The sequence below is a fragment of the Protobothrops mucrosquamatus genome, unplaced genomic scaffold, assembly GCF_001527695.2.
Source record: "Protobothrops mucrosquamatus isolate PMUCROS unplaced genomic scaffold, P.Mucros_1.0 scaffold706, whole genome shotgun sequence".
NCBI lineage: Eukaryota > Metazoa > Chordata > Lepidosauria > Squamata > Viperidae > Protobothrops > Protobothrops mucrosquamatus.
The window spans coordinates 257,160-269,790 of record NW_015386987.1 but is presented as its reverse complement, the minus strand read 5'-3'; the positions used below and the strand labels follow the sequence as shown (position 1 = coordinate 269,790).

The window sequence follows — 12,631 nt, the reverse complement described above, 5'->3', positions numbered from 1 at the left end:
GATCCTCCTGTATCCTAAGCCTGTCTTCTGGAGTGTTGGCTATTCCTGCCAGCTTGGTGTCATCTGCAAATTTGATGATTTCCCCATCTATCCCCTCGTCCAAATCGTTGATGAAGATGTTGAAGAGCACTGGGCCCAGAACAGAGCCCTGGGGCACCCCACTACACACTTCCCTCCATGTAGATGTGGTTCCATTGAGGACCACACGCTGAGTACGGCCGGTCAGCCAGCTACCGATCCATCTGGTGGTGATGCTGTCTAACCCACATTTTTCTATCTTATTAAGTAGTAGGTTGTGATCTACTTTATCAAATGCCTTACTGAAGTCCAAGTAAATTATATCCACAGCATTCCTGTGATCCACTAATTTTGTCACTTGGTTAAAGAATGCAATAAGATTTGTCTGGCATGATCTGTTTTTGACAAACCCGTGTTGGCTTTTAGTAATGACTTTGTTTGCCTCTAGGTGTTTGCTGATTCGTTGTTTGATTATCTTTTCCAGAATCTTCCCAGGTATTGAGGTCAGGCTGATAGGTCTGTAATTTCCTGGGTCCATTTTTTTTCCTTTTTTGAAGATGGGAACTACATCAGCTCTTTTCCAGTCCTCCGGTAGTTCCCCAGTGCTCCAGGATCTTTGAAAAATATAGTTTTTTAATTTAAAGTTCAAAAGACATAATGTGGGTTTGGACTGAAAATGGATTAAATGTGTCATAAAGTTATAATTATGCAGCATTTGAGTAGTCATATGTATAGCCCTCTTGAATTATAGAAAGAGACTACATAGAGAGAAGGCTATCTAGAAACTGTCCTGTCCTGGCTGCAAGAAAGGACAAAGTGAGGTAAGAGAAATAGCAAAGCTACTTCTTCCTCATTCAGCAATTGTAATCATAGTACTATAGTACAGAAGCAACTGTTTCCCTTGCTATCCATTTACTGAGTGATTACCTACTTGTCAGTAAAAAAAATGTGGGGTTCTTCATAAATCATAAATCAGTAGTCTACAAATAGGCAAGCCAGACACCTGTAGTTTATAGGATTGTAGTTTACTGTTCTTTTTTTATATATATAAAAACAATTGTGTCTACTGGATTATCCTTTTTTTTATATATATATATAACAATTGTGTCTACTGGATTATCCTTTAATTTCTTTCAAGGAAATAAAGCAATGATAAATTGTAAATTCTAAAAAAAACATTCTTTTCATGGATGCACAGTTCCTTTGTGGAGGCTTGAGGGTCATGTAGGAGTCACACAGAATACACCTGAAATGTGAATCAGAAGGACAAGAGGACAGGGAGAGATATCTCAAGCAAAAAGTAGGCTAATAAACACATTATAACCCTTATTTACTTTTTTATATTGATTAAAAACAGCCTTTCATACCTTTTCAGCTCTTTTCATTATTTCTTGAAGTTTTGCAGCAGTTGAGAGGGATTGGTACCCACAAAAAGTGGTTGGAAAGAAGGGTACATGGATTTTTCTCTTACCCAATTCAAATTAAAAAAAAGCTATATGCTTTTAATTGAAATAGAACTACCACACTGCAAGAAGAAATATTCAGATTGAAATATGAATGAAGCATTTTGGGATTTATTTGTATTATTTTTGGACAGCTTCCCTGTATGAGATAACCTTAGTGGTCATAGGACCATATGGCCACCTTGGGTTGAACAAATTAAAGAATATAAATCTACAGCATAATATTATTTAAAAGGCAATTATTGAATTAATTAAAGATCTATGAAATTTTCCTCGGGAAAGTCTTCATGCTAAAGAAAATCTGACATATGTAAAATTATTACTTTTCTCTCAAACACGTAAATAAAATGTGTATGCCAAAAGCTAGTGAGCATTTTTATTCTTCAAAGACTGGATTAGTTTGGTGATTCCCTGTATCTTCTACAAGGCCATTGTAGAATTTCTCCTGAATCCCTGTTTATTTTAACTTTTGACTACAGTAAACATACAATTGTCATTTTTAATTCAGTGAAGAAAAAAGAATATTATATAGACTTGGTACAAACAAGGGGGGGGAATTAAAAATGACTCCAAACATTAAACTGTTTTGTTATCTAGGGAATCTTGTCACATCTCTATTAAATAATGTATTCCTAGTACAAGCTTTAAAATAACTGATCTCTGAAAGTTATCTTATGATGGGGGGGGTGTTCGTTTTTTTGCATCCAGCAATTGAAAAACTGATCTGACTTTCGGAGGAGCTGCTTTCCCAGGAAAGAATAAGTCTTTTTTTACTTCCTTCTCTCCTTTCTTTTCCCTCTGTTTTGAATTGAGTGGTGAAATGCCACACTTGGTTATTTCCTGCTTTGATGGATAATAGCTACACCGGTTGGAACTCTGAACAACTGGATTGAATTGCTCCTATATATCATTCCCATCCAAGGCTGGATCAGAAACATAAATATCATTTTGGAGCATTCTCCTCTGATACTTGCATTTTAACTTAAAATGGCACAGATGAGAGGAAGAATTGAAAAAATCCCAAATGTTAACTCCTTGGAATCTTTTTTTTTTCAGATTAAATCATTCATGTAATGTACAAGCAGCACATTTAATACACTGGGTAAAGTATTTCAACACTTAATAAAAGCAGTCTCCAGCCACGGTATAATGCATACTTACTTGGGAACAAATCCTGTTGAGCTTGGTAGGATTTAGCAATCATAGGTAGTTCTATATTAGAAGGATAGCCTGTTAATAGCATATCTTAATGCAAAATGAAGTAAGACATGGCATGATGTCCTAAACTAATCCCTCACATAGTAGATCAGCACTTTATCTTGGCTTCTTTGTATAAAAAGTGAATGAAGTTTTCCTTTCTTTGGTCCAGCTAGAGTTATGAATATCTGATGGGGAATGGGAACTTTTTTCTTGGAAATGAAGACTGTGGGAAGAAAGATTAAATAAAAATTGAGACATTAACTACTCACAGCAGGAATATTAGTTCAAGGCAAGGATGTCAAATCTTTGCTTTATTGGATTATGTGGTGCAAAAATGTAGTTAATCATTAAAAGGTACTCAGTAAAAGACTTCTACTTTGAATATCAGGGCTCCCCATCCTTTTTGGGCTTGGTTGTCATAGTTTGGAATCTGGAAAACACATAGTAGGTGCTCTTGCAAATGACGGTTGGTTGTCCATATACAAAACAGCTGCTCTAAAGAAGACAATGAGTTAACAAAGCACATAAAATCAGCATGCTGTCTAGATCTATTTCTACAGGGTGCTTCCTATCATCCCAGGTATCAGTTCCTTTTGCAGAATGTTAGCTCCCTATTTTTAAAATGTGAATATTTTTAAATAAAGTCAGATGGATCAAGAAACTGGCGGATGCCAAGAGTGATGTCCATATGCTTACTGATGCTGCTGGTACTGTGTACACAAAAGACAGATTTTTAAAAATCTAATATTGTTTTATAACCATCTTATTTTTGGAATACAAAATATAAGAGTTGGAAGGCAACTTGGAGATCCAATCTCTTTTCCAATATAGGAATCTACTACTGCAGTATCTCCATGGTTTAGCTAGACATCTTCTGTTAAAACACCTCAAAATACTCTTTTGAAATCTCTTTCCAACTTCTCTGCTCTATCAGGGAGGGGGTGGAGAGAAAAAAAAGCAAGTGATTTTTGTAGTCAATCTCTAATTTGCATAGCCCTTTCCCACCTCTGGTGCAATCATGTTCCCTTTTTCTCCAATTAATCTGTTCCCTTTTTCTCCAATTAATCTGTTCCCTTTTTCTCCAATTAATCTGCTCTGATCACATGTCAGACACCAGATAGTGAGCACTGACTAATGATGATTATGTGACTGATGGATGCTGTGAAGGCCATAAATGGTTGTAAATATGCTGTAGATTTTTTTCAGTACTATCATAAGTTTGAATGGTGCTGAAAAATAGTCAATAAGCAAGGACTACCTGTGTACTTTTGCTGATGCAGTCTACAAATGGGTTGGTAGACAGTTTATTGAACTCAGACTTTATTCTCTATTCTTAAGGACTTCATAGTCATACTTATAAAACTGTATAAAAATGTATGCTAAATAAAAACATTGGAGAGACCAAGTACACTACCTTATCCTCTTTCACAATAAACAGCGAAATGAGAATGAAGTCATAGAGATCTTGGAACAATGAGCCCAGATTTGAAACAGTTCAAGAAAGTCTGAAAAACAGGTCTGCAACAAGTCTCATTGAAACAAGCAATGTAAAGGTTATAAGATGCTAACACATAGCCAGAGGAAAATCTATACATAGTTATCTCCAAAGAAAATAGGCCAATTTTATATCTTATGTTCATTTTTTTCACCATATAAAAAAGCACAAATGGAATAAAATACTAACATTCTGGAGGCTACCTTTTTACTTACTTGAATCAGACTTAGACTAATGGAAGGAAGACTTCCAGAATGTGGAAACAAGCTTTCAGAATACATATCTAATTTCTAATATGCTAGCCAAAAGCCTGTCACCTTTAACAAGTGGGAGAAGAGAGTTGGCTTTTTTCATTCAGTATATTCATGTACTATCTAATTTCAAAGAAATATATTGAAAGGAGATGAAATCTTTTTGCCTTTAATTACTCCAACTTAAAGTCAAATTTGCTCCCATTTATGTAACTTCAACTTTCTATTGCACTAGATTGAATGTGGGAAACTGACTTACATATCTCTAGGAGGGTGCATTTTATGCTATGAAAGTAATTAGTTAGAAAACTTTGTCTTTCTATCTTGTATTATGGTGCTTGAAATTCTGTCTAAAATGCAATTTATCAGTCTTTATGAAAACACTATTCATAAGAAGTTAATATGCTCCTAAGTAGATGGGAAACAAATATGTAGCAAGGTAGAGGATTTCAAAATCTTAGTGGTTAAGCAGGATTTGGATAATGTGAGCTAATCTATGATAATGTAATTAAAACCCCTAACAGGCTATTTTCCTTGCTACTTAAACAATGCATTAACAAGGTATGAGCCTATTGTCCTTACTTCTTCCTTCCGTAATCTCCCAATTCATGATACCAAATTATTTCATTAAAAGGCAAGATCTCACTGCAAGATGCTGTGCAACTTAACAGATCAAAGCTGTTTGCTGAGCAATTTTGATTAACTGTGAATATTCTCTGTTTTCAAATTACTAAATATCTTAAGATAGTGCCAAAATGAATATGGAAATGACCCTAGGTCTGTTTTTCAGACATGCAGGGGGCCGAATCCTATCAACAATCAAGATGCAGTTGATAAAAGGCCGAAACAGCAGGGATCCTTTCTGTCAAGCAGCAGAGGAAGTTGTACAAGATTTGGATTTGAGGATTAAAAATATTATCAGTTTTCAGCATGAGGCTGTGGCAGCCAGCGCTACTGGAATCAGTCCAGCCCGAGTAAGGGGCCTCCTTTTGTTCTTCTAAATTGCTTGATATAACAGAGATTTTTTTCTAAATGCCCTGATTATTTCTTGTACATTAGTTGAAGAAAATAATTGCTTTGAACGACATTGGAAATGGTGATGTGTTTTTAAAAGGTTCTTATTTTAAATGGGCAAATATTTTCTACAAGAAGAAAAAGCTTTCTTCTCTAATGTAGTGCTGATAATTAGTTTAATCTTTGGGAAGTTCTACTTTTACTCCCCACCCTTCCTTCCAAGTATATTTTGGCAGTGGTTATTTTTATTTTGACTTCCCTATCTTGTGTTAAGTGATTTATCTGCTGATTTCTTCCTGACATGATTGGCTAACTGTTCCTAGGAAAAATTTTATTGCCTTGCTTGAATCTTATGTCAGGGTCTTTTGCCTCTTTGCTTGTATAGACACCAGCCTGTAAACCTTATTGCTTCTTGTACCCTGTTTCTATGCACTTGCCTTGAATTATATGGATCCAGTTGATTCATGAAGATTTCTATCATGCGGAAATTTTATTTGATAGATCTGCATTAGATTGTTTCCTACAGAAACATACCTACTATTAGAAAAAAAACAAAACAGATATGAATAATATTTCAGATATTTCAGTTCAGGGTTTAAGAGAAAAATTGTATCATGTGAATGTGATTGGATTGGTGGAAGTAAGATAATATGAAATCTATGATCAAACTCCTTCAGTGTGCTCTAATGTAGCTAATAAACGTATCATAGAGTATAGCTAATAAAGTTATTTTAATTTTTAGCCAAAACTACATTCTATAAACCATGACACTATTTACCGTGGCAGAGATACTGTGAAGTCCTTATTGGCTGTTTTAGATGAAGCAGCTAGTCATTCTCCTTTCAGCAACAAAGCTCTCTTGTTATTTGATGAAGAATTTGGATTTCCTTCTACCATGTTATTGTTCAAGTAAGTTCTAAGGATGTTGATAATGATAATGTGATAGATTCCGTCTTTGTTTTGTGAAGAAAACTATTTTGCAGAAAATATCTGGGAAACTATGTAGTAATGCTGATGCTGATAAAAGCCAGAACTGAAAGTGAATAATTCTACTTTTTCAGTTCTACCACTCGTTTTTATTTCTTCCAACCCTATAGAGCAGACATGTCAAACTCGCGACATCATGTGACGTCGCGCGACGTATCGGGACAGTTTTGTCATTGCCGGCAATGGAGTGGGCGCAGCTTCTGTGTAACGCGTCTGGCCTGTGGGCTAGTAGTTTGACACCCCTGCTATAGAGTATTAAAAAATTATGTAGAATGTATGTTGCTACTCTTTCTGTCTGTCCATCAGCAGGATAACTCTCCAAAAATTGAATACCAAAAATTTGGTTTCTGGGGAAAAGCCAGCAAAAGAAATGTTGAGCTTGAAAAAGGGCCAAATCTGGCTTTAGGCTGTTGGAAAAAAGTTTCCTGAAAATAACTCCCAACTCATCTCTATGAAGGAGACAATCGACAAGCGGCTTGGAATGTTGCTAACTGCTTTATTCTAAGCCCCCTCTTTTTTTCCAGTTACATGACCCTGAGCAGAATACAGGTAGTCCTCCACTTACAATCATAATTCAACCTGCAATTGCAATCATAAGTCATGATGGTAATTAAGCAGGTCATCACCTGATTTTACAACCCTTCTTGCAACAATTGTTAACTGAATGCAGTCATAAAGCGAATGCTGCCATCATTAAGCAAACCCATTATTCACTATGGGGCATTTTTGCTGGAAACCGGAAGCAAATTCCAGTTTCTGGCAAAACTGCAAATCACAGTTACATGATTACAAGTGGTCATAAGTGTGGACCAGTTGTCGAGCACCAAAGTGTGATCATATAACTCTGGGAGGGGATGGCCATCAGAAATTCACAACTGGATCATTAGTACCTCTTTCAGGTCTGTTGTAACTTCAGATGATTGCTAAATGACCAGACTTAAGTCAAGAACTATCTGTATATGCTGCCCACTTTGTGTTTTCTAGTGTGCACAAAACCCAGACACAAGACAGTTGGGAGATCAGAAACATACACAAACAGATGCAACATATTACTGAAAATATAGATGTCTTCTGTGACTATTGTTGATAAATCTGTTGGAAAAAAATCCCAGAAGCTATGTTCTGGCTCCTTACCTTGTTTATTCTATCCAGTCTAGTGGAATGTTTGAAAGAATTATATAAGAAGGTTTGGATTTATGTCTAACAGTCACTAATCTAACTTTCTGAAAACCGAACTGTGTGGGCTCAAATTTGGTGTGTGTGTGGGGGGGAACAAAAGAAGGATGGAGGTAATGGTATGAAAATCTTGAAAATTTCTCCAGTGCATTTCCCCAGAGAGTGGGAAGGAAGTTGGGATCCTCTTGGAATGTTGCCATCTGAATTCTAACCCCTCCCCTCTTTCTTCCCTCTCAGTCAATGACCAGAGCAGGCAGATATTAAGAAGTTGGAAAGAGTTGCACAAGCCTTGCTCAGCATGCTTTCATTCTCTTTTTGATCACTCCATTCCTCCCTCCCCCCCATTTTTGCTTTGCTTAGTAGCTGCCAAAAATTGGGAAAAGATTGCATTTGTCAGAATTAATAGTTTGCAGAGAGCTAGAAGAGAATACATGGAGGGCTAAGGTCACAAATGAATCCAGAGGTCTGTAACTTTTAGAATGGTGGATTATTCTGCATTAGAAACATCAGCTTTTTGGAATCCTATCTGTCAAAATTCTGTTCTCAGTCAATATTCTGTCATGGCTGTTACAAAGGAAAATTGGATGAGATACAGTACTTAGGACCTCAGGATAATCAGAATGTTAAAAATAATTACCTATCAAAATTAGTCTTACATTGCTAAGATTTGGATAGGTAATTCTAGCTGCAAAGTTATAATGCGACTGATTCTTCCTTTCTGAATATAGAACCTAGGTATGACCATAAGAGATTAATTCAGTAGCAGAAAATAGGAGAAATATTTGAATTGTGAACAGTATAAAAAGTGAAAGAATAAGGAGGAATAACCAGATTTCTAAATTTTAGTTGACCCAATCAGTCACAGTATAGATATAGGAGTCTCTATGCATATATGGAAGTTAAGCACCTACAGAATCTTTCATTTTATAGTTTATCTAAGTAAATTGGCTTTCTCTAAGTAAATTGGCTTTCTCAAAAATGGATTAAACAAAGGTTCTGAATTTCAGAATTCTTTGGTTGGTTAGTTTTCTTTATAAGGGTTGTGGTCATGTACTTCGTTTAATGTATTAACAGATATTCTAAATCTATAAATGTATATCATATAAGTCTACTAACTAACATATTTCATGCTTACTACAGTTGCTTGTATTTTGTTCAAATATTAATACAGATCTCCAACACAATCCAGTGGATCTTCTCCCAAAGCTCTGAGACAGCGAATTCAAATGGCAGTGTGTGAAAAAATTAAGGTAGATTAACCATAAACCTCCCTTGCCACCCCCACAAGATGAAGCATCTATTGAAATCTAAACGTTGTTTATGCATTCTGGCATACTACTTGTAGCGGTATGTGGGACTGACCTTCAGATATAGAGAGAAGAGACACAGCCAAGGGAATGGGCAGATAAAAGGCAACTTAACCTACAGCAGGAATGCAGCTCAGAAGGGACCCTCCCTAGTTTCTTGGGTGTAAAACGGAGCAGTGGGAGGGGGGATATATTTTGATAAATTTGCAAGATTTTCTGTTAATATAATCTTACCATTAAGTAGAATTAATGTTAATATAATGTTGTCATTAAGTAGGATTAGCTCATCTGACCATGTATCCTGTTTGATCCAACTTAGAAAGATGATGCTACTGTTCTATTTTCTAGCTTTGTTTATTTTTAAAAGGTAGGAATAGATCACCTCTAGGTGAAAATAAGTCTATTGTCCAGGAGAGTCCCTATTGATGTTAAGGCAGAATTGCTGTTAATGTTCTCCTACTTGAACTAGAAGGTTTGCAGCCAGAGGTTTAAACATAAAGATACTTATTTTTATGGGGAACTCATCAAATTTGCAGACGACACCAACCTGGTAGGAATAGCCAGCACTCCAGAAGATAGGCTTAAGATACAGGAGGATTTTGACAGATTTGAACTTTGGGCGCTATCTAACAAAATAAAATTCAGTGGTGAAAAAAGTAAGGTTCTACATTTAGGCAAGAAAAACCAAATGCACAGGTACAGTATAGATGCTACCTTGCTCAGTACTAGTAACTGTGAGAGGGATCTCGGAGTCCTAGTGGACAATCACTTAAATATGAGCCAGCAGTGTGCTGCAGCTGCCAAAAAAGCCAACACAGTGCTAGGGTGCATTAACAGAGGGATAGAATCAAGATCACGTGAAGTGTTAATACCACTTTACAATTCCTTGGTAAAGCCACACTTGGAATACTGCATTCAGTTTTGGTCACCACGATGTAAAAAAGATGTTGAGACTCTAGAAAGAGTTCAGAGAAGAGCAACAAAGAAGATTAGGGGACTGGAAGCTGAAACATATAACGAACAGTTGCTGGAATTGGGTATGTATGTAGAGAAGGACTAGGGGTGACATGATAGCAGTGTTCCAATATCTCAGGGGTTGCCACAAAGAAGAGGGAGTTAAGCTATTCTCCAAAGCACCTGAAGGCAGGACAAGAAGCAGTGGATGGAAACTAATCAAAGAGAAAAGCACTCTAGAACTAAGGAGAAATTTCCTGAAAGTTAGAACAATTAATCAGTGGAACAACCTGTCTCCAGAAGGTTTTTATTGGAGGTTTTTAAGAGACTGGATAACTAAGGGTTTCCTGCCTGAGCAGGGGGTTGGACTAGAAGACCTCCAAGGTCCCTCCCAACTCTATTACTATTACTACTACCACTACCACTATTATTATTATTATTATTATTATTATTATTATTATTATTATTATTATTATTATTATTATTATTATTATTATTATTATTATTAAGATGCTAGAAAAGCCCTTAATAAGAAAGAAAACCAGCACTTCATGACTTACATATTACCAGCCCCAAGATAAAATCCTACATTTTTTTCTCCTGCCTTTACATTGCAATGGCTTGAGAACCTTTTGTTTCCTAGCAGAAGTGATTGGTACCTTTGAATTTTATTCTAACAATCAATCCCCTTTCCCCCTAAGCTTGTGAGCATTTGCCCTTACCCTGATTATATCTCCTCACCACCTCAAGTAGTGCAGGGGGATGTTATAAAAACAAAGCCAGAAAATGGAAGGGGAAAAAAAAGCTTGCTTCTGTGTGAAAAGAAGTATTTCTCTTCACACACACACACACACACACACACACACACACACACACACACACACACACACACACCCTGTGTTTTAGGTTCAAAATAAACATAAAATGGAAAACCTCCTTTCCCATATTTCTACAACATTGGGTTCTGTAAGATTACAGCTTAGAAATGCCCAGATTCCATTTTTGTTAACTTCTTCTGTAATATAACCTCTCGGTGAACATTAGTTAGTTCAGCTGCTGGTGCATAAGAAGCTACACCCATTGTTCATCTATTATTTATTGCAACAATAACAAAAATACAATATAAATACATTTACTATATTTTTTACATATATTTAAATCTTTTTAATCCCCCTGCCTGTTGAATTAAATCAAGAATGGCTCACCAAAGAACCAGTTGAAGGTGGTTCAACTTGCATGAATTTGTCTCTTTCTCTGGATCCTCCCTTTCTTCTTGGCTCTACCTGCTTTTTTCTGAAAGAGACCTTTGTCTGTGACTTTGTTCATGCATCACACCAAGATACTGCGTAATGTCAATATGGATTTGTGTTAGTCTGTTATATGAATACAGTCATTGTGCTTTATAAATGTTGTGCCAAGTGTGACTGATTTAGTAACTCTTGACTAAAGAAGTCTTGACTTAGTGCAATATGTGAACATAGCTTATATCTGACCGAGGTTTATTTATATACATCTATGTTTGCATATAGTGGAAAAGAGATTCTTTTTAATGAACTTATGAGAGTCCTTTCAAAAAAACAAAAAAGGTTGCAGCTTTCTAAAACACATTTAATGTGGTTGTTTTTTCATGTGAAATACAAGGAATTATATAGTAATTTTAGGCATATAATTAATTATTCCAGCAAGTAAATTAAAAAAAAAGAAAAAAAAATGCCAGGATTTTGCTATTGCTATCACAGTGGGTTAAAAATCTTGTCTTCATCACTTATACGTTATAATTCATATCGATCTACTTCCTTTTTAGTTGAAGCAACCTTTAATTAGATCTCAGTTTGCTTGCACTTATAAAGATGATCAAATAATCAAGCCAAAGAATCAACCCTCCGTTTCATCTCCAGTCCTAACATATGTATACTCAGCACTCCAAAAAACGGCAGCTTCTCATACGGATGACAGATCAACTTCAGGTAAATTCAATCAGCGATATCTACTTCTCTGCCCTCTCATTTATTGACCAGAATGACTATATATGCTGTCAGTTAACTGAACACCCCCCAAATAAATGAAATAATTGCTATACAAATGTAGAAATAAATGATTTACTTGACATATCTCAGCACCTGCATTGGCTAATCAGGTGCTACAGGAAGCCCAGAGCAAGGCATAATGGCGATCAATCTTTCCCTGCCAAGTGCCCTTTACAGTTGATACTCAATGTTATGTTGCCTCTGAATCTGTCAGCTCTTTGTAGTCAGCATGCACTTATCTAGTTATTTTATTTTATTTTACTAATGTCAGAGCAAATAGGCAGTAGATAAGAGTCAATGGAATTCAAAGCAGGCTGGCCTTAAATCTCTTGTGGGAAGGGACTTGAGACTAATGATGCGTTTGACCTCTCCCTCGGGCTCAGCCTGGTCATTTCCCATACTTTCTTTACAATGGTAATATGAGTATGATCAATATTGTCCTGAAATCACCCATAGTTCTAAATCTGAGTGAAAATTTAGATCTTTACTACTATTTTGCAGCACAAAATGTGCCATCTTTGTAAAAAAGACAAGTTTTGTAAAAAAACAACAACACCAAGTTAGAGTAATTTTTGGTTTGCTACATTCTAGCGACAAAGTATACCACAAAGACCTTGTTGCTACTTCTAGAAAGGTCTGGGACACTGGCATTTTCTATGACCTACAACAATTGTAGGGCAGAAAAAATACAAAGATTTGCTGTCCAGGAGTGACAAGGACATAGTTGGTGAGATCACCA

General features: G+C 36.1%; 1 protein-coding gene across 1 annotated transcript in view; it reads left to right on the top strand.

The window, feature by feature from the left end:
- The window catches only part of PARPBP (PARP1 binding protein), a 34,805-nt gene that overhangs the window by 18,597 nt on the left and 3,577 nt on the right, over positions 1-12,631 (top strand). The window contains exons 7-10 of the mRNA XM_015818228.1: positions 5,218-5,401; positions 6,184-6,350; positions 8,776-8,854; positions 11,670-11,832. Of these exons, the coding sequence (XP_015673714.1) occupies positions 5,218-5,401; positions 6,184-6,350; positions 8,776-8,854; positions 11,670-11,832 (593 nt within the window). The remainder of the gene's footprint in view (positions 1-5,217; positions 5,402-6,183; positions 6,351-8,775; positions 8,855-11,669; positions 11,833-12,631) is intronic.